The 27573-nt window shown below is 38.3% G+C and overlaps 1 protein-coding gene across 3 annotated transcripts; it reads left to right on the top strand.

The window, feature by feature from the left end:
- The first annotated feature begins 84 nt into the window (after positions 1–84).
- On the top strand, positions 85–25658 carry LOC113038241 (protein Jade-1-like). Of its 3 annotated transcripts, XM_026195520.1 has the most exons (13): positions 92–893; positions 2863–2926; positions 3263–3348; positions 4341–4498; positions 7254–7426; positions 8401–8612; positions 8822–8989; positions 13874–13990; positions 14127–14272; positions 14315–14639; positions 20897–21014; positions 22913–23041; positions 24837–25658. In XM_026195520.1, exons 2-13 carry the CDS (start codon positions 2863–2865, stop codon positions 25535–25537), a joined length of 2397 nt encoding a protein of 798 aa, XP_026051305.1. In that variant the 5' UTR covers positions 92–893; the 3' UTR covers positions 25538–25658. The 3 variants fall into 3 exon arrangements, with proteins under 3 accessions (XP_026051306.1, XP_026051303.1, XP_026051305.1); XM_026195518.1 differs by having other exon boundaries at positions 89–893; positions 14127–14639; XM_026195521.1 differs by lacking the exon at positions 22913–23041 and having other exon boundaries at positions 85–893; positions 14127–14639.
- The last annotated feature ends 1915 nt before the right edge of the window (positions 25659–27573 follow it).

The raw sequence follows: 27573 nt of genomic DNA, 5'->3' as shown, positions 1-27573 counted from the left end.
CCACTTGAATATGTTGATATTTGTGTGTCTGTGAATGTTTTGGGGCCAGCACTCATTCCTCCTCTTCAGCTGAGGCACAGTTATTGTTTTGTCTGAATCACACGTGACTTCGCATAATGTTCCCTCGTGAGAACTCTGCACGTGTTCGTGTTGTAAACATTAGGTGCTACAAAGTTGCTCGGTTGAGCGAGAAAAAAAAAAGGTGCAGCTGAAGCTGTCATGAACAGCGTTTCCTCTTCGTGTTCGTCCGTGGCTCCCCCCTCGGATTATTTCTGCGAACCGCCCCGTTCACTCATTTGGGGAGAGAAGAAGACTTTCTTCTTCATGCTCGCTTCTTGATGGACGTTTTCAAACTTGACAGGTTACGCGCCGCGTGTTTCTCCGCCGTCCGTGACGCTTCCGAGGAATAACGGAGTTTTCTTCAATCGCTGCTAACGGAAATTTTTTGGTACGTCATTAATATGGCGCCAAAAGAGTTATAAGTGTGAGCTTGTTATGTTGCTTTCGCTCGAGAGACGCCTCTCCTCAGCCGCTCGTGTTTACGCAGGAATATGGAACGCCAAAGCGGACAGAAATGAAATTTAAACGCGCGTCGCAATTCGTAAACGCTTTCGCGATGGATTGTCACGTTATTGCGCTTCACTTTGCAGGATTCTGAGGAAAAACTGAAAAATAAAAACACAATTTTGGGGATGACGAATAAATAAGTGTGTGGTGTTGAACAGCGATTTCACGAAGTCGTCGTCGGATGGGCGCTGCTGTGGATTCAATCCGCCGACAGTAACTTTTATTTCTGTCTGTGGAGGGGAAATTCGTCTACATGTGCCTGGCCTCAGATGATCCCCTGATCTCGGTGCATCGAGGACATCCCTCTAGTGCAAACTGCATATAAGGTAAAGCGGAAAAACCCGCGTGCCATCTTCTCAGAATGTGTTTTTGGTAATCCTATCAAGTTAGGCTGAATTCTGACAAGTTCTACAGAGGCTGATGCGATTGCAGACCTGTCTGTTTTTGATCTAGTGATAAACTCTTCTGTGCAACTGTAACGTTAGTTCTTTGGTGGGAGCTTTTACTCTGCGACTGGTTAAGTTGTTTTGAAAGTGCAGTGCGCTGAGCCTGAAACCGGATCGTTTGTTTAAACTCAAATCAGTGGTTTTTTTAGTGACATGCTAAGTTCTGAGCACTGAATGCTGGCCTAGCATGCTTCAGATTCACAAACACCCTGCAGGTCATCTGCCACGCCCCCTACAGTCTGCTGCTGCTCACGGCACACTGGGGCGTGACGTCACGCGGAGGAGGCGTGGCTGCGCTCGAGGGACGGGAAAGCATGTTTCTTTTCGTCGATGTAACTGTTACTAATCTAGTTTACCATTGAACGGGATGTGTGCATGTGCTTTGTTGTCATGCAGTGCTCTCAAGTGCTGTATGTAGATCAAACATAGCACTCCCACATGAATACATACTATAGTGTTTTTGAACCATACTATATTAAATTGTTTGAATTAATTATTTATATTAGTAATATAAAAACTATAGTAATATAAACAAATTACCCAATACTGTACTAAGTTTTCTAGAACTATATGGTATATTATACTATACATGCATAAAATGCAGGGCAGTTTTGCTAAGTCCATTGTAAAATGCATGTTTTATATCTGAATTTGAAGCACAAACAGTATAATTGTACTATATTGAATCCCAGTGGAGCGGTGTGTTTGTCATCTGGCGTGTGATTGGTGGAGGAGGAGGTGAGGCGGTCACATGGTCACAGTGTGTGTTTCTGGTGTGAGGGGGTTATTCATGAATGAAGCTCTGCCTGTTCCCATCACCCATAACACAGTGAGTAGAGCCGTGGTGTTTAGTGCTGCAGCTTCAGTGTTTGTGAAGGATGCATGCGCTCCTGATGTTCACTGTCAGTGTTTATCTGACAGACCTGGACGACGAGAGAATCAGAAACACTGAATATGTTCATCTACTGTGCCTCTTCATTTGACGCATTTTATTTGAGAAAATGCTTTATGCTAAACGTCTATAAATTAGGATTTTTTTTTTTTTTTTGCTCAACTACTGTCCATACCCCAAAATGGCAAAGTAGTAAAAACTAGATTTGTAATTCAATTCGTTTTTGATTGCTTCCATTGTCCTCATCAGTAAGTCGCTTTGGATAAAAGTGTCTGCTAAATGACTAAATGTAATCATTAAAAAAAAAGTAATGGATCTGTGAAATAGATTTAGATTTTAGGGGCCCGAGAAATACGTTGTTGTTTTTTGTCCCCATTATTTTTTTTTAGATTCTATTATATTGGTTTAATTAAATTGCATTAATCAAAAGGCATGTCGGATTAATAAAATTCATAAAACTTTAACACCTTATTAACATTGATTTTGACAACATTATGACCATATTAATACCCCCCCCCAAGAAATTCTGTTGTCGGTTTTATGTTCAGATTTTTTCTTGTTATAATTTAATACAATCTTATCAAAACACTGTAGTAATTAAATAAATGCATAAAACTTATTAAACAGATTTAGTTTTTTTATGTAAATAAATTCAAATTTAACAAAAATTGTATCTTGTAGAAAAAAGTGCCGCACAACAGAGGTTTACTGCTAAAATTGAAACAAACTAAATATTGTGATATATTTTAATAATAACTATTAATTTTAAGAAGCACATGTTGTATATACATAAACTGAATATATATATATACATGAACACATTTTAGCAATAAACACTTTTAATGTGATGCAACAAAAATATGCAATGGAGGTGTTTCAAGCATATTGAGCTTTCAAGCAGGCTTTTCTGCCATCTTTTCAGAGTCTGATAGTTGCTCATCCCTTCTTTGTTGACAGATGGAGAGTGAGACGAAGAGGAGGAAATACTCCACCAGTAGCAACGACTCGGACACCACCGACAGTGAGTGATCAACAAACACTGCATGACCTCTTTACAGATCAAGATCAAATATAGCAAAGTAGTAAATAGTGAGAACTTGCTGTTTGCACTCAAAAAACAAAAAAACTCTTTTTCAGAGACCCCATTTGAGAAAAACAATTTAGTGCAGAAACAGTTTTCAACTTTGCCCTTAAGTGGAAATTATACCTTCAGATGTTTATCTAGGAATATCTTACGTGTATTTATATTAAAATTGTGCTCTTGTCATTTGCTTCAATTTCAAACCCATTAATAAGTCATCGAGGTTTGGAAGAAAGAGGACGAGTAAATTCTCATTTGGTGTTGGCTCTCTTGCAGGTCATGTGACCACCTTGTCACGGTCCTCAAAGAACACAGGGACCAGCAGCACATGGATACGCCATGAGCAGAAGAGACCGTCTGAGGTGAGAGATACGGCTTCATCAGTAAACATCAGATTCTCTCATTCATGTCAGCATTTTTTGAAGAAATAAAAAATATGTATTAATGAACTGGGTGGATGGTAGGGGTGTGCAATATTTAGGAAAAAATAATGAAATCTCAATATATGTTTATTTTGTGAAGCAAGTGACTTTCTTTATGAATGGATCATTGAATCACTGACTCAAATGATTCATTCAAAAACAATGAAACTGATCCGGCTTTGGAACTATTTTCACCTGGTGAAACAATAAAAACAGACTCTATTGTGTCTAAAATGTAACTCGCTCGACATCGACTCGATGTTTGTTGTATGAAATCAATAAAATATTTGTGGTTGCGTTCACATGCTGATATTCGGGAAAACAGCACTCTAGCTTGTTTGCGATTTCTGTATCTTACTATATTATATCATATAAAAAACAAAACCCATGCAGGGCTATTTCGTAACTTGAAATACAGCATTCAATCTGCATTCTACTAGGCTTCATCACACAGTCAATGATTTAACGTCGTGTTTTTGTTTGTTTTTGCATGAACTCATGCATACTTGATAATGTATCATTAAAACAATTACGATAAAAAGTAATCCGTTTGCATTACCCCCAATACTTCAGATGTCTAGATATTACATACGTGTCTGATTTAAAACCACATTTCACACACCACTGGATGAATTCACGTAACACCCTGCGTTTTTTTTCTTGGCAAGCCACCCACTCAAAAAACTTTAATGTTTTTCAATTTAATTTTTAAAAGCAGTTGTTTGTATGATTGTCTTCTGTGATGACATCTTAATATTTCATATTACATGTTCATACATATTTGAGGGTTTCGTTTTTGTGCTTTCTGGCACAAACATTGCTTTCTAAAACATGGCAAAATATTGAATTCTTGTCTCGGCGCCAGTGAAAATGTCACTAGAGCGAGAAGGGATTGATTCTTGTTGAATGTTTCCAATGTTCTGTTCTTTCAGGTGTTTCGGACCGATTTTATTACAGCCATGAAGTTGCCTGATTCAGCTCAACTGAGCCCAGAGGAGTTTTACTTCCTCTCCGACCCCTGGAGGCAGGAATGGGAGAAGGGTGTTCAGGTGCCAGCTAATGTGGAAGCCATCCCTGAACCTGGAGTCAGGTGAGAGTCACTCAGTAAACTACAGGCATGGTCTAGACTGATGATTGATCCAGAGAAATGAAGTTAGAAAAAAAAATCATTTTTTTTAGATGTCAGAATTAATTTGCATACAGTGTTGCACCATATTATGTGTCCATGCAGCACAGAAGCAGTCTTAAAGGGGGGTTGAAATGCTCATTTTCACTCAATATCCTGTTAATCTTGAGTACCTATAGAGTAGTACTGCATCCTTCATAACTCCAAAAAGTCTTTAGTTTTATTATATTCATAAGAGAAAGATAGTCTGTGCCGATTTTTTTCGGAAAAACACGAGCGGCTGGAGGCGTGACGTGTGGGCGGAGCTAAAGAATCAAGAGCGCCAGTAGGCTTTTGCGTTGAGAGCGTTTGGAAGCTGTGACATTACCGTGAGGAAAAAAAACATCATCCAAAACAAACCATGGCTAACAGTCAGATTCAGCGTATATTTATGATCCAGAATCAGATCCAGAGGCTGAAATTTAACAAGAGCAGCATCAGCAACGACGTCTCTATGTGGTATGTACTGAAACTGTATATATTTGCTTAGCGGTTTTGGAAAATGACTAAGTTCCACTTTATGTCGTCTTTTTTTTTTTTTTTTTTAAGCTGTACATGTGGAAAGTGCAGTTTGATGACAACATCGCATGTTGTTTACTTGATGTGCTTACGCGCAGATAGCTAAGTTAACAACACAGAGATATTTGAAGCAGTTTTACTCACCGCATGCGGTTCCAACACACGATCGTGACCCTTTTTCGTTGGGACTGCATTATCCTTAAGAAATAAACGATGTTCAAATCCAGAGTCAAACTGGGCCTTGTTTGTAAAACAAGCATCTTCGAAATGCAGGGAACAAACACAAACACTCGCACAACTCCGTTGATGCTCTGTAAAAATAAACTCCATCCACTGGTCCCTTAATGCTGTTTTTTTTTGGTAATCTGTGCAGGGTTGTCTTGCCCTGGCAACCAAAAACACACTTCTGTTGTGACATTTCGTGATGCTCTCGCTCTGATCAGTGAAGTCTGTTGTGCTCTCAGTGCTCTGCTATACGGGAGCGCTCTCTTCCGGCAGAAGTGCCTCAGGACCCATATAAGGAAATTCCGCTCCATCTAACGTCACACAGAGCCATACTCGAAAAAAACTTTCCGAAACTTGTGACAAACTGGAAGAGGTATTTTTGGAACAAAAATACTCCTTCAAACGTACAACTTAATTTTTGAAACTTTGTCCATGTTTAGCATGGGAATCCAACTCTTTAACAGTGTAAAAAACTCAGTATGCATGAAATAGCATTTCACCCCCCCTTTAAGTCTCTGGGGTATATTTGTAGCAATAGGTAACAATACATTGTATGGGTCAAAATTATAGATATTTCTTTTTTTGCCAAAAATCATTAAGATATTAAGTAAATATCATCTTCCGTGAAGATATTTGTAAATATCCTACATTAAATATATCAAAACTTAATTTTTGATTAGTAATATGCATTGCTAAGAACTTCATTTGTACGACTTTAAAGATGATTTACTCAATATTTAGATTTTTTTGCACCCTCAGATTCCAGATTTTCAAATAGTTGTATCTCAGACAAATATTGTCCCCCGAACAAACCACACATCAATGGAAAGCCAGTTTATTCAGCTTACAGGTGCATCTCAATTTAAAAAAAATTGACCGATATGACTTGTTTTGGGGACCAGGGTCACAAATGTCTCTGTGAAGTGCGCAGCTCTTGCTTATACAAGAATAGACGCTCAAGAAAATAAATGATGTGCAATTAAATTTTGTAGATACAGATTTATTAATTAATGTAATGCATATTTTCAAATGGATTATGAAAACTTACATACAAGGAGCTCTAAAAGGTTTTAGCATTTTTACAGCTCTTTTGCTTTAGCCCATCAGTAAATGTTTAATCTGCAAATAAAATGTGAAGGTTCCCACTGCATCTGTATCAAGAAAACAAACAAACAATTGCGACTGGTTTTATTATATGGCTATTTTCAAGCTTTCAATGTACTTCCATTATAAAACAAACTTGATTATCATTCATTTAGTTCTAACAGGTAACAGATTCTCAATACCATTTCATTTTCCAAAGTAATACCTGCTTTAATGCTTTAAGTATACATTTTTGATATAGGAACTGATTGTATTTGTTCATTTTTAATAATTAGTGAACTACTCACATGTGCCTTTGCTTTAGCAGCAGCTGCGTGTCAGTAAGTGAGGTTGTGTATTGAATATGCACTGAATTCCATACGAAATAAATGAATTCAGAATTATTGATGAAAGTATTGCTGTGCATCATTTATTTCAGTATTCAGTCTCTGGTGATCCAATCATAAATGGACAGCACTAAATGCAGGTATCAATAAAGTCTGAAATGCTCTCCGAAACCACAGTGGGCAACGTTGCATTTGTGCTTCAATATCGGTTTCAATATCGGTTTCAATATCGGTTTCAATATTTTAATATCGGTTTCACTAATGACTTTCATCTTCAACCGGTTACATGAATTGAGGAAATAACCGTCTAATCAGAGAACATGACTGATTTCAGCGTGCATTGACCAATCATAATTACATAGTTACAATGGTTTCCTCTGGCTATCAACATTATGCGACAAATCCTGTCCATAGAGCTTTACTTGAATCTGAAACATTCCTTTGAATACTTGATGCATGAAGAATGAGTTTTGTGCTCATTCAAGTATGCATTTTTTTTTCCCCAGGATGCTTCCGGAGGTCAATCGAATCCCATTCTTTTCACCGATCCAAGCCAGGGGTCAGTCAGAGTTTGGCTTCGGAGAGTCACATGGTCTCACGGAGTCGTTGAGTTGTTACAATCTTGATGATCTGGATGTGACCTGGCTTGAACTGGTTAATGCTGAATTTAGACAACTAGGTAAGATCTGACCCATGTTTCTTTAAGTTTATAGCAAACAGGCCAAAAATAGAGTTGAAGTTGTAATTTTGTTTTTTGTTGCGCTATTTGTGTTATTTTTGTATCATTGAGATACCATTATAGTTTTTTATTAATATTTAAAATTAGTTTTTATGTTTGTATTTTCTTTTTTTTTTTTAGTTAATTTCTTTTTTTCCCATTTTAAATTTTCTGGACTCTGTTTTAATGGTTAAATTAAATTGTATTAATCAAAAGCATATCTAATTATTGAAATCATTAAACTTATACAAGTTAACAGTAATTTATCAATAGTTGACCAAAAATCTATTTTTTTTGTAGCCCAATTAAATACTTTTTTCTTCTCAAATTCAGTTATTTAGCAAAATTCTGTGTTTTCCATATTATTTTAATTTGTGAAATTATTTAATTTTTAAGTTTTTTTTTTTTTGGAAATCAAATGATGGCACAAAAAATTTAACACTTAAATTAAATAAAATGTTAAATTAAACACCCCCTTTTTTGGCAAATAAAGTGCTTTACTTCTAAAATTTTTTACACTTAAGAAAATGTGTGTGATTTTATTTCTTTAAAACAGCAGTTTTAATAATAATTTCATTAGTAGTAGCAGTAGTAGCTAGATATACTTTCTACTGTACAGTATTAATATATTTCTGTCACAATTTCTTCAAGTTAAACCAAACTCTTATTTTGACGAGTTGGTGGGAAGAGTTTTGTATATGTGTATGTGATATGATGGTAGTTTTTCTCAAAAGGGTCAAAAGTGACTCTCAGAGCTAGTAGATATTGTTCATGTATTTATCTCCTTATTTTTTGAGACGGCAGATGCTGAAAATGTCATGCATTTATACAGTAAATGTCATTTTCATCATTATGGTTTCATCGCAGAAATCATAGGACCCTACTGTAGTATCAGAAACCCACAAATACCAGGCTGTTTCCTTTGTGTGTCTCAGCACTTCCAGAGCTGGACGAGCTGACCATGGAGCAGGTCGTGGTGGAGCTGGAGAACCGGTGTCAGCAGAAAATGAAGCAGGCCATCGAGACCGAGGAGGGTCTGGGCATCGAATACGACGAGGACGTGGTTTGTGACGTGTGCCGCTCACCTGACGGCGAGGACGGCAATGAGATGGTCTTCTGCGACAAATGCAACGTTTGTGTGCATCAGGTATATAATCTTTAATCCTTAAGAGATGAAATAGACACTGAAGCAGCGGCTGAGATCAGTCGTTTGTTCACAGTGAATTATTTCCTGGACCGTGAATTGCTCGTAGGTCCAGAGACAGCAGAAACGGATCCTTCTGATTATGTAACAGTTGTGATTTGTGGAGGTTATTGGTTGTGTTGACAGAAAGCATGTGTTTGTTCCTCCTGCAGGCGTGTTACGGGATCTTGAAGGTGCCGCAGGGTAACTGGTTGTGCCGAACCTGTGCCCTCGGAGTGCAGCCCAAATGTCTGCTCTGTCCCAGGAGAGGAGGAGCTCTGAAACCCACACGCAGCGGAACCAAGTGGGTCCACGTCAGCTGTGCCTTATGGATCCCTGAGGTATTTGAAGGAGTCAGTCTGGGAACGGCAGATATAAGTGTTCAGTTTTAGGATTGCACCAAAATATCAGCTTTCGAAAATTATTCTGTTTCGGACTAAAGAGACAATGGCTGAAAATTGTTTCTGAAAAGCTTTTTGGCTCACTTTTAAATTTATTATAATTATAATTATTTTATTTTTTTACATGAGATGGCAGCGTGCACATTAAATTAATCAGTTGTAATCATATGTAAATGCTGGCTGTTAATAGCTTGCATTTGAGATGCATGCACCTGCTCTAATGTGTGATGAGATGCACATTTAAAAGGACTGCATGCATGTTTGTGCTGTAGACTGTTGACAGCGTGATAACAAGCTCTTTTGCATTTGCTTTCCCTAATATTTTTCCTAAAACCTTTGTAATTACACTACCAGTCATACGGTTTTGAACAGTAAGATTTTTAATGTTTTCGAAAGATGTCTCTTCTGCTCACCAAGCCTGCATTTATTTGATCCAAAGTACAGTAAAAACGGTAACATTTTAAAATTATTTTTTTATTTGTTAAAATAACCATTTTCTATTTGAATGCATTTTAAAATGTAATTTATTCCTGCAATTTCAAAGCTGGATTTTTTGCATCATTACTCCAGTCACATAATCCTTCAGAAATCATTCTAATATTCTGATTTGCTGCTCAAAAACATTTAGTATTATTATTATTATTATTGTTATTATTATTATTATTATTATTATGTCCAAAACAGCAGAGTAGAATTTTCTTCAGGTTTCTTCGATGAATAGAAAGTTCATCAGAAAAGCATTTGGAATGTAAATCTTTTGTTACATTATGCATGTCTTTATGCTCACTTTTGATAAATTTAAAGCATCCTTGCTAAACAAAAGTATTAATTTATTTACTTTCTCTCCCAAATCAAATTGTATAATGTGTTATGTAACAAAACTTTTTTTTGTCACCTCACGTTTTTCTCTCAAATTATTTTTTTTTTTGCCCGTCGTCAATTAATCCTTACTTAAAGTAGCATTTATAAGCATATCGCTGCTGTTCCATAAGCGCCATCTGCTGGCAGAGAGCGAATCTGCATCTCATTCAGTCTGTCTGCTGTTTAATTTGAATATGTTTCATGTAGTATAGTTTCACAAATCTAAAGTCAGACTCTTCTGTTCTTTGTGTCCAGCGGAGTCATGTAATTTCAGCTCAGCTTAGAATGCTTTAATGATGCAAGATTAATCTAAACGCAGCCCGCTGTGAACAACTTTCCCAGCCCTTGTGTATAGTGTTAATGTCTGGCTTTGATTTCAGTCTCTTATTTTGAATCACTGAATTATAAATTATAAGGAAAAACAGAAAGTTCTGCAGTAACACAATTTTTTGCTGTGTGTATGTATGTGTGTGTGTGTGTGTGTGTGTGTGTGTGTGTGTGTGTATATATATATATATATATATATATATATATATATATATATATATATATATATATATATATATATATATATATATATATATATAATATATCCCAAATTCATTCAATAACTTAAGATTAGTTCAAAGAAAGGATTTTTAGATATCTTGGCCAACTGAAAAGTATGAAAATGAAAAGTATGAGCATGTAAAGCACTCAATACTTGCGGGTCCTTTTGCCTGAATTACTTTAAGCCTGAAGTCTTTAAACCAGGTACTAGAAGCTTTGGCACTGTGTGCAGGTGCCAAGTCCTGTTGGAAAATGAAATCTGCATCTCCATAAAGTTGGTCAGCAGCAGGAAGCATGAAGTGCTCTAAAACTTCCTGGTATACGGCTGTGTTGACCTTGGACCTCAGAAAACACAGTGGACCAACACCAGCAGATGACATGGCACCCCAAACCATCACTGACTGTGGAAACTTTACACTGGACCTCAAGCAACGTGGATTGTGCCTCTCCTCTCTTCCTCCAGACTCTGGGACCCTGATTTCCAAAGGAAATGCTTATTTACTTTCATCAGAGAACATAACTTTGAACCACTCAGCAGCAGTCCAGTGCTTTTTGAAGCGAGACGCTTCTGACGCTGTCTGTTGTTCAAGAGTGTCTTGACACAACGAATGCGAAGCTGAAACCCATGTCTTGCATACGTCTGTGTGTAGTGATTCTTGAAGCACTGACTCCAGCTGCAGTCCACTTTGTGAATCTCCCCCACATTTTTTAATGGTTTTGTTTCACAATCCTCTCCAGGGGGCGGTTATCCCTATTGCTTGTACACTTTTTTTCTACCACATCTTTTCCTTCCCTTCGCCTCTCTATTAATGTGCTTGGACACAGAGCTCTGTGAACAGCCAGCCTCTTTTGCAATGATCTTTTGTGTCTTGCCCTCCTTGTGCAAGGTGTCAGTGGTCGTCTTTTGGACAACTGTCAAGTCAGCAGTCTTCCCCATGATTGTGTATCCTACAGAACTAGACTGAGAGACCATTTAAAGGCTTTCAGGTATTTTGAGTTAATTAGCTGATTAGAGTGTGACGCCAGGTGTCTTCAATATTTAACCTTTTCACAATATTCTAATTTTCTGAGATACTGAATTTGGGATTTTCCTTAGTTGTCATTTATAATCATCAAAATTAAAAGAAATAAACATTTGAAATATATCAGTCTGTGTGTAATGAATGAATATAATATACAAGTATTACTTTTTGAATGGAATTAGTGAAATAAATAAACTTTTTGATGATATTCTAATTATATGACCTGTGTGTGTGTATATACGTGTGTGTGTGTGTGTGTGTGTGTATATATATATATCATATACACACACACACACACACACACACACACACACACACACACACACACACACACACACACACAAAATGAAGTTCATTGGTTATTATTTCCAATATTGATTTTGATTATTTGTTCGGACATAGTTGAATTGAAATTCATTTTGATTGATAGAAGATGCAGTAAAAGCATGAAGGAAATCATTCCCTAAAAGCTACAGAACTCATTCACACTTATTCATCTGCAAGGCGCTTTGCCTTTGACATGAAACTTGTAATTAGCATGCAATAATGGACTAGTTCTTATTGAAATATTTCCTCCGTTCTCTTTATTTCTCGGCGGATGATTGAACGGAAAGCTTTTCAGATGGAAATTTGAACTTGTTCAATCAGGTGGAGGGCAAGATGTCTTTGTAAAGGAGCGCTCAATTTCACGTGCAGGAAGCTGGCGAATATTTCAGTCAATGGAGGACAAAAGCAGAATTGACAGGAAGAAGGGGATTCGAAGAGGGAATTAAAAAATCCTGGTCAAAATGATTTTTCCATTAACGTTTAGAAAAGCTAAAGAGTGAGGCAGTGACAATGACAGAATGACAGTGATGTAGAGAGCCACAAAAGCAAGTGAAAAGACTCACAGAAATCATGTAAAGGGCTGATGAATAAACTGAAGCGATCACATTTCATCTTTAACACTTTTGGGAGAATCAGGAGAAATATTGTACAGTAACTCCTTGACAGGCTTCGTGAGACTCGCCTGTTTTTAGAGAATTGAATTTGAAACTAAGACACCGCTCAAGATGCAGAAGTGGCACTTATTTTCCCAATTGTAGACTCTGCTTTAGATCATAAGTGTCTTAGTTAACTAGGTACCTTTTCTTCTGTTTAGATTTAACCAGTAAAATCACATAATACAATGTTACCCAATGCAACTACATTTTAGTAATAGTTTACATTTTATTTATTGTTTGGGTAATACTTTTTTTTTATTTTTAAAGCAACAATTCTCACTATTAAGTAGTTGTCTAACTGGCATGCCTATTCCTAGCATATTGTCAGTTTATTAATACTTAATAAATCTTAAATATGCTCATGCAATATGAGACCTTAATATGTGCTTTGTTATTTTGCAATAAAGCACAAAATGTATTTTTGTTGTCACACGCTGTTTCAGAATAGGAATTTAGGTAGGTTTAAATCGGTAAGATGTTACAACGTGCAGTTGAACAAGAGTACCCACAATCCCATGCCGAAATATCTCTATAAAAAGCTCTATAAAAACACAAAGGCTGTTTTTTGCGCTTCCTGCAGATAACAAAAATAATCATATTAAGGGTGCGCCCGTTTTATATATATATATATATTATTGCGACCAACTTGACTTGATTTTTATGACTTTTTGAGGTTTTGTTAAATTTTCTTGACTTTTCCAAGATTTGGTTTATTTTCATGACTTTTCGCAATTTCACTTTCATTAGTTTTTTTAAAGAGTTTTTTGAGATTTTATTCCATTTTCATGACCTTTTTTATTTTTTAATGCCTTTTGGCTATTTGGTTCATTTTCATGACCTCTAAAATATTTATTCATTTTCATGAAATTTTCAAGGTTTCGTTCATTTTCATGATAATATTCATGTTTTTTTCTTGAGGTTTTTGAGGTTTTATTCATTTTATGACTTTTTAAGGTTTTGTTAAATTTTCATGACTTTTTCATGGTTTTGTTCTTTTTTATGACTTTTACGAGATTGTTTCCTTAGGTCGAAATCTTGTTCATTTTTCACAATTTCATTCATTTTACATGACTTATTCATGATTTGGTTTGTTTTCAAGAGGTTTTTTGATTAAAAAAAAAAGTGCTGTGTATATTGAATGGGTACTTTTAAAGAGACTGTCTCAAGATGGAGCAATCCGTTTCATTGCAACAAATTTTATTATTTAGGATAAAGCCCTTGAGATGCATCATCTCGTTTTCAAGGGGGTCCTATTACACAAGAGTCCAAAAACATAACACAAAACAAACAACAATCTTGAGTAAGAAAATAAGAAGACAATGTCAGTTCCCATCCCTAATCTGATCACATATGATGTGTTAACTGGGCTGAAGAGATTTCTGACTTGTGCTGTTTCCATGTTATCAAAGGTGAGCATTGGCTGCCCTGAGAAGATGGAGCCTATTACTAAAGTGTCCCACATCCCGGCCAGCCGCTGGGCCCTGTCCTGTGGTCTGTGTCGTGAACACACAGGCACATGTATACAGGTGAGAGACTTGCTGCGTTTGAACACTTCACACATTTAAAGAGCAGAATAAGCTTTAATGTAGTTTCTTTTCAAAGTAAGAAAGGATGGGAACCATCCTCTACCAGATCTCTAAACATGCCGTGTGTCTTACACAGTGCTCCATGCCGTCCTGCATCATGGCCTTCCACGTGACCTGTGCGTTCGACCACGGACTGGAGATGTGCACCACACTGGCAGAGAACGACGAGGTGCGCTTCAAATCCTACTGTCTAGAGCACAGCAGCGTCTCGCGCTCCAAAAACAGCGGGAATGTGGACAGACCCGAAACACGCCATGCTGTCTCCGATCTGTCGGGGACGCATTTGGATCGTTTGAAGCAGGACCAAGCAGAACAGGAGAAAGCCAGCCAACGCAAGCAGAAGCTGCAAGAGCTCGAAGATGAGTTTTATAGATTCGTGGACCCTAAGGAAGTCGCAGAAAGCCTTTCTCTGCCAGACGCTCACGTGGACTTCCTCTTCCAGTACTGGAAGCTGCGACGAAAGGCCAACTTTAACCAGCCACTGGTGGCCATCAAGAGAGACGAGGTGGACAATCTGGCCCAGCAGGAGCAGGACGTTTTATATCGTCGTCTGAAGCTCTTCACTCACTTGCGTCAGGATCTCGAGAGGGTGAGTATAGCTGCCCTTTTCTCACATGTTCTCAATGATTGTTTCGAACTTGATTTAGAGATACACGATTCTTTACAGATTGACAAACGCTATTTTTTATGTCTCGAATAGAGCTCACAATTCTTCCACGATTCTGAATTAAACTAAATAATGTGTGACAAAACATTTAATATATTTAATAAAAAAGTGTAATGTTTAGTTATCGCTGAAAGAGAAGAATCTGGGGATCCAATGATGAAATGCTTGTATAGCCTGATGGCCCCGCCCATTCAGACAGGCTTCGTCACCATAGCCTCGTGCTGCATCGCTGCCAAGCCATTGGTTAGTTTTTATTACTGCACGAACCAATGGCCGAGCATTTTCACTGCGTTATTGAAAGACTTCAGTTATCAGAGAAAAATGAGTTTTCCCAAAGCATCTTAAGCAGACACAGTGCGAGTGAAATATCAATAAGGAACTTAGATAATTGATGTAACTATTAGACCAAATAAACTGTTGGATTTGTAGGCATTTTTGGTTTGTATAAAACAATCACTTAAGTGATATTTGGAGATTTTTATTTTTTATCTGTTAACCAGACCCCCCATTACGGGATTTACCGCTGAAAGTGCCCTAACTGACTTAAAATTGCAACAGTGACTTACTTCATTGTTACAAACATCATTTTAACCCTTTGGGCTTTACTTTTTTTATCAACCAGATTTGATAATGCTCAAAAATATGAAAAGTTATAGACACTGAAGTGCCTTGAAAAATTTTTTACTACACTGATTTTTTTTATTTATTTGATATTAAAATACATGAAATCAGTCCTGGAGAAATCTATTAAATCTTTCTATTTCAAATCTAAAAACGATACCATAAATAATGAGATTCCTGCAACTATTTTTATAAGACCAAGTCTAGACCCCCCACCCCCCAAATATAAAAAAAATTACCAACTGTATTGAAGGCTTCTACAAACTATTTAGTAATTTAACATACCACTGCATATTTTTTCAATTATAAAACACTAGATAGACACTTAGACATTATACAAGTGATTTATTAGAGCTCTAGAAAAATGCAAATTTGAGCAATAAAAATAAGAATAATAAAAAAGGTTTTACTATGTATGCCAATTACAAAACATCCTGAGATTGCTAGAAATGCATTTACAACATTTACAATGAATTCTGTTCAAATAGTCAATTATCACATGGTGATGTGCTGATGGTCAGTTATAGAGATGGTAATCACACAGATGCACAATAATCTCACACTATACATAGACACGTTCACATTGATAGCTGTGATTACACAGTAATAGCATGTTGATTCGCGATCAGACAGATGGTAATCATGCAGATAAAGGCACATCCAACATAAAACACACTCACACACATGGAAAATGTTGAAAAAAATGAAGAAAAAGCCAATCGCTAAGTTACAGGTGCGTCAGAGCGAGCGCCACGAGCCGTCACGAGAGAGCGCCAGGATTCAAATAAACAATCTTCCGCCTATCTTTCACTTTTTTTCTAGTGGATTGACTTGTTCTGTTTGTGACACTGTATGCTACAAAACCATACTGTTTTTTACTACCAAGACACAGTTTTATGAGCGTGAGTTATTCCGTTACATACAAACAATACTGTCCCTGAATAACTGAATGTGCTTCATGAGATGACGTTCAGTGGACCCTTACCTTTCTAACTAAACCAGGATTTACAGCTGTGGATGTGTTTATGACTCGTTATTATGATGAATCTGGTATTGTCACGGCCGGAATACAGGAACACACGGAGAGAGATCCAAGTGCAGGTATGTCATTTATTAGGGGCAATCCAAAGAATAAACAGTCCATGCAGGGGTCAAAACCAAACATCAATCCAGATAACATAAACAGACAAGGAAACAAGACGAGAGCAAGACTAGAGACGGACTTTATAATTAAACATGGACTCCGTGCCACATACTAATACAGACCGGGTATAAATACACAGGGAGAGACAAACGCTAATGGGGAATTGACTGAGTGCAATGATTAATGACCAGTGACAGCTGACTGCAATGATTAGACAGAGAACGTGGGGAATGTGGTTCCTGAAGTGACAGACACCGTGGGGAAAGAGGACATCTAGTGGATACCCATGGAACACAAACCAGACACTGTGACTACCCCCTCAAATACCCTCAAATACAATACCCCCCTCACTTGACTCTGTCCTTGAAGATCATCAGTGACTTGACTCTGTCCTTGAAGATCACCAGTAACTAGCCCTGACTCTGGAAGGTCAATGGTGACTAGCCCTGACTCTGGAAGGTCAACGGTGACTAGCCCTGACTCTGGAGGGTCATCTGTGACTTGACTTGACTCTGGAAATCAATCCCCACTTGGATCTCTCTCTCTTCCTGACTCTGGAAGGTCAACGGTGACTAACCCTGACTCTGGTGGGTCAACGGGAACCTGACTCAACTCTGGAAAGTCAACGGGCACCTGCCTAGACTCTGGAAGGTCAACAGGAATCTGACTCGACTCTGGAGGGTCAACGGGAACCTGACTCGACTCTGAAGGGTCAACCGGAACCTGTCTCAACTCTGGAAAGTCAACTGGAACCTGACTCAACTCTGGAGGGTCAACTGGAACCTAACTCGACTCTGGAGGGTCAACTGGAACCTGACTCGACTCTGGAGGGTCAACTGGAACCTGACTCGACTCTGGAGGGTCAACTGGAACCTGACTCGACTCTGGAGGGTCAACTGGAACCTGACTCGACTCTGGAGGGTCAACTGGAACCTGACTCGACTCTGGAGGGTCAACTGGAACCTGACTCGACTCTGGAGGGTCAACTGGAACCTGACTCGACTCTGGAGGGTCAACTGGAACCTGACTCGACTCTGGAGGGTCAACGGGAACCTGACTCGACTCTGGAGGGTCAACGGGAACCTGACTCGACTCTGGAAGGTCAACGGGAACCTGACTTGCCTCTGGAGGATCCACGGGAACCTGCCTCAACTCTGGAGGGTCCACGGGAACCTGCCTCAACTCTGGAGGGTCCACGGGAACCTGCCTCGACTCTGGAGGGTCCACGGGAACCTGCCTCTACTCTGGAGGGTCCACGGGAACCTGCCTCGACTCTGGAAGGTCCACGGGAACCTGACTCGACTCTGGAGGGTCCACGGGAACCTGACTCGACTCTGGAAGGTCAACGGGAACCTGACTCTACTCTGGAGGGTCCACGGGAACCTGACTCGACTCTGGAGGGTCCACGGGAACCTGACTCGACTCTGGAGGGTCAACGGGAACCTGACTCGACTCTGGAGGGTCAACGGGAACCTGACTCGACTCTGGAGGGTCAACTGGAACCTGACTCGACTCATTAAAGTCAACTGTGGCTGTCATCCTGTGCATAGGCGCTGGGCAAGCAGCTATCTTGGGCCATGACTCTGGACGGGCGGCCATCTTGGGCCGTGGCTCTGGACCGGTGGCCATCTTGGGTATTGGCGCTGGGTTAGAGGCTACATCTTGTGCTGTGGCGCTGGACTAGCGGCCATCCCATGCTGCGGTGCTGGGCTGGCGTCCATCTTGCATCATGACGCTGGGCTGGCGGCCATCTTGGGCCGTGGTTCTGGACCGGTGGCCATCTTGGGGATGGCGCTGGGTTAGTGGCCATCTTGTGCTGTGGCGCTGGGCTGGTGGCCATCTTGTGCTGTGGCGCTGGGCTGGTGGCTATCTTGTGCTGTGGCGCTGGGCTGGTGGCTATCTTGTGCTGTGGCGCTGGGTTAGTGGCCATCTTGTGCTGTGGCGCTGGGCTGGTGGCTATCTTGGGCTGTGGCGCTGGGCTGGTGGCTATCTTGGGCTGTGGCGCTGGCTCAGCAGCTATGACGTGAACACTCCTGGGAATCTCTAGGATCTTGTTCAGCATGGAAAAGTAATCCAAAAATGTCTCAGCGGCAATCTTGGGCAGTGGCACTGGGCTGGCGGCCGTCTTGCCTCGTGGCGTGGGGCTGGCGACCACCTTGTGCTGTGGTGCTGGGCTGGCGTCCATCTTGCCTCGTGGCGCTGGCCTTGCGGCCATCATGGGCAGTGGCACCACCATGGCGGACGTGCGCTTCTTCTCCCCTCTCCGTCCGCCATGGTTGGAGAAGTCAGCAGGTTAAGTTAGGAGGGTCTATCTCGGACAAAATGATTACTTCGATCGTATCACCTCAGCGATGTGTCTGATCTCTATTATTTATTTTATACACAAACTCTTGTGCTAGTGCTTTTAAAAACAGATTCATTATTAAGTATGCAGATGATACTGCCATAGTGAGCCTTTTACATGGTGGAGAGGAAGAGCATGGCCCTGTTCTGAATTTCTTTCTGATCTGGTGTGAGAAATCAAATCTCCTCTTAAATGCCTCCAAAACTAAGGAGATGGTTATTGATTTTAGAATGAAAGAAAATGATATAACCCACTCTACACTAACTAATGGGGAACAAATACAAGTAATAACACATTATAAATATCTCTGTATAGTCTTGGATCATAAGCTTAAATGGGATGTATGGACTTACTTTTTAAGTAAGAAGATACAACAAAGGTTGTATTTCTTTAAGAAATTAATTTCTTTTAACGTCCATAGCAGATTGCTTTTGAAGTTTTATGGGGCTTTTATAGAAAGCACTATAGACTTTCTGTGTGAGCTGCTGGTATGGAAATGCTTCAGAGGCTCAGAAGAAATCATTGAGGAATGTAATAACAATGACAAGCAAAATGTTGGGAACTAAGTTACCAAGTATAGAGAGTATAAAGCGAGTGTGCTGAGTAAAGCTAATATCATTGTGAATGATAAGAGGCATCCCCTTTCAGATGCATTTTTCAATTATTACCATCTGGCAGAAGATAATGTTCCTCGATGCACTAAAAACCGGTCCAAACAATCCTTCATCCCCCAAGCAATTGGATTTTTAATTCTTATTTTAGCCTTGATTGATGGTCAGCTGGTCTGACCAGCTTAAATTAGATTCAATTTTAAAATCAGTGATTGTTAACTTGTATATGCTTTATATGTATGATTGTGATATCTGTGGGAGTATGGTGCAAATTACTTTACCCAAGGGGATAAATAAAAAAAGACTGAATGACTGAAGTGCCACCTTAACGTACACCTACAATTCGAATAATGCATTTTTGCATTCGAATGTGGATTTTTATTTTGAATTCGACAAATTTTCAAAATTCTAATTTATTTATTTTTTGACAGCCCTACTTCAGAGCAAACCAAGTAGATATAACAGCAGACCGGAGGTCTCCAAAATGGGGCGTGAATTCCAAAAGTGGGCAGAACAAACTAAATGGGGCGTGGTCTCCTCGCGCAAAGACTTTCACCATTAGCTCTGGCTCCAACCAATTGTTATTGACTTGCATTTCAAAATAAAACTTTATAAATTAAACATTTGTTTCTAGTTCATCTTAAATAAAATATGCTATATAAATAAAAATTATATGTGAGAGCAGAGACCAAAGCTGTATTATCATAACCCTATGAGGTATTTTAAGAGAGTTTTTGCTGTGAAGGTTGTGCTTGAATAAAATAGTTTATCCAAAAATTAAGCGTCTCATGCCTTAACTCTATTTTGTCTCGTATCCATATGACTAATAAAAGATGTCAGGCAGAATTATGTCATTCAGCAACTAAATGGCGAATGAGAGAGTTTCTGTCTGTCCTCTCATTTTGGGCCAAATACATTTATTTGTATAAATTAATTGTGTAATAACTAATTGCATAATAGGATTTTCAAAAGCTGAATTACCTTTATTTGTTAGAATATGTATAAATCAGTATTTTAACTAATTGCAAATGCTGAATAATCAAAGTATAGTGATTAATCAGTGAAAATCGACGATTAGGTCTAGTCGATTAATCGTACCAATAATCGTCAGATTCATCGATTTATCAAAATAATCATTTGTTGCAGCTCTAATGTTAAACCTCTTTTTCAAGGTTTATGTCAAGCAAGAATATTGACATCTGAAAATGGTGTGCATCTACAGGAAGTGATTAATCTATTATTGATTATAGTCACCGATTAGGTTAATGAGGCAACTCATTGTAGATGGAATGTAAATTGAGAAAGAACATAATCAGTTCTAAAATGTAATGAATGCAGCGTCAGTCACGTGGAGTGTGATGATTATCTCTGCAGGTTTTACACCAGAGCCCTAGTCAGAAACACACTAACCGTAGTTCACAGTTTGTCCTCTAAATGTAAATGGTGTGTTTTCTTTCAGGTCAGAAACTTGTGTTGCATGGTCACACGGCGAGAGAAGATCAAACACTCTTTATGCAACCTGCAGGAGAAGATCTTTACCTTGCAGATTCAGCTCCTAGAGAAGAACCTGACTGGAGGTATGGAAATGATCTGCAACAATCTCTTGTGTTTTTCTTTTGTCTTTTCCATCAGTGCCAGTTTTTACTCATGGCACATGATCTAAGCTGGCAATTCCCCAAAGTGTAGTTCATTCACAGCATTAGCCACAAATAGTGTTTAAAATATACCATTCAAAATTTTTTTTTATATTTTAAACAATTAAACTTAATAATTGATCGGTTTCATGCACATTGTCTATGATGTTTGCAGTCACTCCTAGCCTTTAACCAGATTTGTTTTGCTGTTGTTGTGTAGCATTAAATATTAAAAGTTTATAAAACCAGGAAAATGTAGATAATAGAATAGAATATCCAAATTAAACCGTTTTGAAACAGTCCACAATAGGCAGGTGCATTTGGTTATAGTTTAGGGCATCATGATTGGGTAAAACAACGAAACGATAAACAAGTGTCTACCAAAGCCTCAGTCTTTGCAACATCTTTGTGCCAAACTTACAGAGAGAATCGTCAAGCTGTTAAAAAAAAATTACATTTCTCAATGCTTATGATTGCAAAGAATTGAGGTCTTTAACCATTTACTGTACTTAATATTGTGAAAAGATTCAGGGAATCTGAAGAAATTATTTAAATTGTGAGATAATGTGTTAGGGTTTGATATTATGACATACAGTTGGTTTTGCTAGGTTCATCAAACAAATCTAATTGCTCTTATTTTTAATGCTTAAAATGAAAAAGAGTGTTCTGCATTCATTTGACTTTCCTAAAGATGAACAGCATTGCGGTCGACCCGTTTCTCACACACTGCGTTTGGTCAGATCCCTGGTTGCAGTGTTCATTATTCCTGAATCTGAGTCAGCACTTCTCTCTACTCGCTGGCTTTCTGTCTTCTGCTGTTAAGACCCATATTTATTCTGTCTTCCTTAAATGAACACACAGATTGGCAAGCGGCCGCCGGGCCTGCGAGCCTCATCAGAGCGGTCCTCGACCCTCAACAAGAAAGCTGAAGGTTAATCTGTATATTATTTCCCATATGCAACCAAAAATACTACAACCAAAGCCTCTCGACATCACATCTGAGCAACTATCCACGCACTCAAATTCACTGCAGGGATGTAAAAAGCGGTGCATGATATTAAGTGGCTGAGAAAAAAAACTTCATTGTAAAAGATATGTAGTTCTATAATTTCAAAACATAATGCAATGCAATACAATGATGGTTGAGATGAACATACAAACATTCCTCCAAAGCCTTGATGATCTTATGGTTTATCTGAAAAGTAATGTCTAGGACGGTGCTCATCTTGAAATATCACAAACAATGATTGTCAAATTAGAATTTTTTCCTGATGACAGAATTATTCCCTCACAAGAATTCATGACCGTGAAATCTGCATCAGTCGACATTAAATGTTTCTCGATTTTATAATTGGAATGTGCTTTCTTAGTAACTATGCGCTACAATATATCAATTTAAAATGTATATATAATGTCAATCATAGTCTCATCAACTAACAATTGTGTAGATTTGATTTGCATGCTATTTTAGTCTGAGTAGCATTGAAATTAATCAATTTGCATGAAATCCTACATTTAAAGGATGATTTAAAATTAAATGCATTTGGTTTGTTCTTTGCATAAACAATAAATGCAGTAAACGAAGTGGTGTTTAGTTTAGATTTAAGTCTTGCAACCTCTTGTGGACCGTTTAAAATCTAGTGTTTGCGGATCTTTTCCTCAAACTCCGAACTTCAGAAAGCTGCGTTATAAACACAGCACATATATCGCACGTCCTCTGCGGATGATCTGCATCTGGTGTTCGATGAGGGAAATGTAGTCTAATGCAGTTGACATCTGTAAGATGTTTAATTGCTCATTTTAAGTATTTTGCATGCTCTCTTATATTCTGTGTTTTATAGACAAAACTCGGAGAGGGGAGAAGATTCATCGCAATGGAGTCAGGGATCGAGTGAGAGAAAGAAGGAAGTGTAGTCCAGAAAAGAAAGACAAATGGAGATCAGATGACAAATCTCTATTCACACAGTTGGGTAAGTGTGTAACTGAATGATGTGTTCATGTACAGATCTGCTAAAAAAGACTTGCTCTCTGAGATGAGATAACTATGAAGTTAGTTTTAAAAGTAATGCATTACAATGTTGCATTTACCATTTACCATTGATGGATTTCTGCTGTTTCTGCAGCGCCATCTGCTGTCAGAGCATGAATGTGCTTGTTTTATTCATCAGCATGCCTCTTTAACACAGCATACAGCAGTGTTATGCATTTTAACCAGATGATGGGGAAAAGTATTTTAAAATGCATTCTAAAAATCTGAATAATAAACAGTTATTCACTGTTTTTTTACAATTAAGTTAATTCTAGTGTAGTCTAGGGATGTAACAATATCAAAATTCCACGATACAATAACATCATGATATGAGATTTAGAATTTTTTTTTTTACATTTTAAAGTTACATTCATTCACACTGGTGTTATAGGAAGCCAAACAAATTATAGAGACTTTAAGACCTGAAGTTGGTGGATAAGACCTTATCTTTGATGCGCGTTAGATCGGTGTTAAAGTAATAGCACCCAAAACAACCTTATATCCAGTTACTTTGATTTCTGTTCATCAAGAACAAAAGAAAAAAGAGGAAATAGCTTTAAAGAATCATCTATATTTAATTTATGTTAGTTTTTTACTAATATTAGTTACCCTAGTATTCTGCTGTGGTAACTACGAATTGTGTAATTTAGCACAAAAGCTACATTTCTTCAATGAATTCATTTTAATAGTAAATTGAAAAAGAATTGCAAGCACAATTAAGCTGTTTAAATATTCAAATATTTAGACATGCTAAAACAGAATTTTGTAACAATAGAAAATGTAAATAATATAGTGAGGGGAAAAAAAGAAACCTTTCGTAGGGCCCTAAACGTCATTTTTGTTAAACTTTTTGATTTGAAAATGTGTACGTTTCATGCTTTTAATTTATGAGAAATGTTAATTTCAATTTTAATTTAACTATTAAAAAGGAGTTGAGAAAAATTTAAACTGGAAAAAAAGATAGACAGAACTTTTAAAATGAGGGGAGAAAAAAAGAAGAATTTGGAAAAAATAAAATGAGGAAATCAGTGGAAATCAGTTTACCAAATAATAAACTTGACTGACTGCTTTACTTCCACTTTAAAGAGATATTTGTGTTGTTTATTATTTATTTTTTATTTATACGGTTTATAATATTTGTGCACTTGCCTGTCAGTTGAGCTTGTGGCAAAACCTTCTGCAGTGTTTACATGTTGTTTATTACTGCATAAAAATGATTAAAATAGAGGTTTAATTCGTTTTTAATTAAAGTATAAGTTGCATATACAAGTAGCACATTTTTTGCATTGTGTTTTTCAGTTGAATAAGATTATATTTCCCTATATATATATATATATATATATATATATTTCATCATTGAGGATTTCTTAAAAAAAATGGCCCAATCATTATCGGTTAAATAATCGTGATTACAATATTGACCAAAATAATTGTGATATTTATTTTTTGCCATCATCGAGCAGCCCTATCCCTGACCGTATACGTATTCCTCGTTCTGTTTATGACTTACTGACACAAAGTTTAAGTGATTTTGCAAAATTCAATTCCCACTTTGTCACATCCAATGTAGACAGCCGCAAGCTGTTTTTTATTTTATTTCTGTTATAAAATAAATAAATTTGAGCTAGTAGAAGTTATGAATGGTGGGTATTGTAAAAATGTGGATAAATCCAAACTCTAGATCTAATGCATGCTTGTGATTAGCACATGATGTCTGATGTCCATCTCGTTCACAGGTTTCTCCAAATCCTTCCCGCTGGACGGCTCTCTGTTTGACAGCTGGCTGGCTCAGTCCATTCACATCACAGCAGATAACATGCTGAGCCAGTGGTCTCTGTCCGGAGAGACGCGCCACCCGTCCGTTAGCCTCCTGTCAGACCAGCTCCTGCAGGGCGAGGAGAGCCTGCTCAGTCTCATGATGGACCACTCCATCAAGTCCACCTGGAAGACGCCCCAGCTGGGCCGCAAGCCGAGAGGAGCGCCGCGCAGCCGCAGGAAACCCGTCTCGCTCCCAAGGATCGGCTCCGCGGTTAGAGCCAAGGCAGAGAGAGCAGGTCATGTTCAGCATCATCACACCCACAGCGACGGCAGACCGGACCCGCTGCAGCCAGCCATATCCAAAATGGACTCGTGCCACATTTCCGAAGAGCTTGGCTCTTGCGGATTCGATGTGGATACGGAGAGCAGCAAGCGCTCGCAAACAGCCTTGCGTCTGCGTCTCCCTAGACAGAGCAAGTCACGCTCGAAGAGCCACTCGACGGAGACCTCCCTTCCCAAGAGCACTGGGAACAACACTCTCCACACTGAAACACACGGCTATTTCTCTGACGCCGAGCCGAGCGACAGTGAATTACGCTCGTTCAGCCGGGAGCTGCGCTTGCCCCAACTGCATGCTGGGAAGGAGGAGGTAGTGCGGCGAAGCGTGCTTGCCTCCTAGAACCATTTTCGGAAGCCTGTTTCTCTCCCGTTTAATGTTTTTAAAGAAGTCTCTTCTGCTCACAGAGCTTGCATTTATTAGATCGTAAATACAGGATAAACATTAACATTTTAAAATATTTTTCCTGTTTAAAAGAGCTAGTTTCTTATGGAATATGTTCAAATGTATATTATTCCTGTGATTTCAAAGCTGAATTTTCAGCATCATTATCCATTCACATGATCTTCAGAAATCATTCTAATAAAAAAAATATATATATTGAGTATTTATTTGAAATATAAATCTTTCGTAAAATGATGAATCTCTGTACCATCACCTTCGATCAATTTAAAGCATCCTTGCTAAAAAAAAATATTAATTTATATAACCCCCCCCCCACACACACACACAAGTTTTGAATGGTATAGTTTTTTAATGTTACAAAAGCTTTTTTTATTTGAGATAAATGTTGATTTTTGGATCTTCTCATTAATCAAAGAATCCTGAAAAAAATGTTTTAGATATTGATGATATTAATAATAATCAGAAATGTTTCTTGAATCATTATTCTGATTTCTGAAGATCATGTGACACTGAAGACTGGAGGGATGATGCTGAAAATACAGCGGAGCATCACAGAAATACATTACAGGTTGAAACATTTCTTTTGAAAGCAGTAATAATAATATCCACAGTATTACTGCTTTTGTTGCATTTGGGATCAAATAAATACAGGCCGTGATCAGAAGATACTACTTTTAAAAACAAAATTCTTACTGTTCAAAAACGTTTTATTGGTAGTGTATATTAGTCTGTCGCCTACATTTATGCAGCCGTAACCATTTGTGCTAGACAAACAGCAAAGAAACGCAGAAGTCTGAATGAAAACTGTGGGATGTGTCCTCCTGACAAGCAATAGGCTCTGTCCTGGAACAGGGACGATGACGTGGGCATTATGACGTCTGTTCAGGTTGTGTTCGCTTTATATCAGTACGTCTGTCGTGTGTCTCCAGAGGACGCGGCTGCTTTAAAATGACGTACAGAGAAAATATGACATAAATAAGCACAAAAAGCCGTCGGGGAATGTAGTACACCTGTACCTGTCGTATCCATCGCCTCATTTCGCTTTTACAGAGACTAGAATCACACGTACATCCTTGTGTTTATGTGTGTGCCAGTGGACAGATCCATCATCTCACGAACATGAAGCCTGCTGTAAGAGCCATGCGACAAGCACGCTTTTGACGTTTGGTCCGTGCATCTCAACTGGTACGAATTTGGAAAGTTGTTTGCTTGACCGGTTAGAATTGTTCTAATTTTTTTTGAGTGATAAGCTCTGTCAACTGGCATTTGTAAAACACCAATTTTACACTCTCTTTGTGAGATGTTGCACAACATATTTTGGGTCATTTATGGTAACCTCAGTGCCTTGAGAATCTTGAAATTAAAAAAGAGAAAAAGTAGGGGTGCACGATAAATATCAGCCAAACATTAATGTGCAGCTTGTCAGTTAACAATGGCTCTGTGTAGTAACAGGTGCTCTATGTGCAATCACGCACCTGATGGAATTTACCGCTGATTAGTGAACCGGCTTTACTGACGAGATGCGCATTAATTATCCACCGATATTTATCATGCACCCTTAAAAAAAAGTTTTATTTTAAGAATGCATTGGCATATCCTTATGAAACTTGGTCAGTGTCTTTGGCAACATGTCCTAAAGGTACTCAGAAAGTTTTGGAGCAGTGCCACTTTGTGGAAAAAATTATATATATATATAATGTGAACAGCTTTTGATTCATTGTACCTATTGTCTTGATTGCTTGGATCAAGCAGACTTTTTTTAATTATGCGAAAATAACTTTTTATTAATTTTGCCTAGGGTCATGATTCCTTTAATCATCCCGAAAACAATTGATACCAATGATGCAATCATCGGTACACTTTATAATCAATGTACTTTTTCGATCTTCTCCTAGACCGTTGTTCCAATTTTCACCAAATTTGGCTCCCATCATCTTCACACCCTGCCAGCAAAAAACAATGGGTTTCATGTC

This window comes from Carassius auratus, chromosome 21 (assembly GCF_003368295.1).
Source record: "Carassius auratus strain Wakin chromosome 21, ASM336829v1, whole genome shotgun sequence".
In the NCBI taxonomy this organism is placed as follows: Eukaryota; Metazoa; Chordata; class Actinopteri; order Cypriniformes; family Cyprinidae; genus Carassius; species Carassius auratus.
The sequence above is the reverse complement of the archived record's forward strand: the minus strand, read 5'-3'. Positions and strand labels throughout refer to the sequence as shown.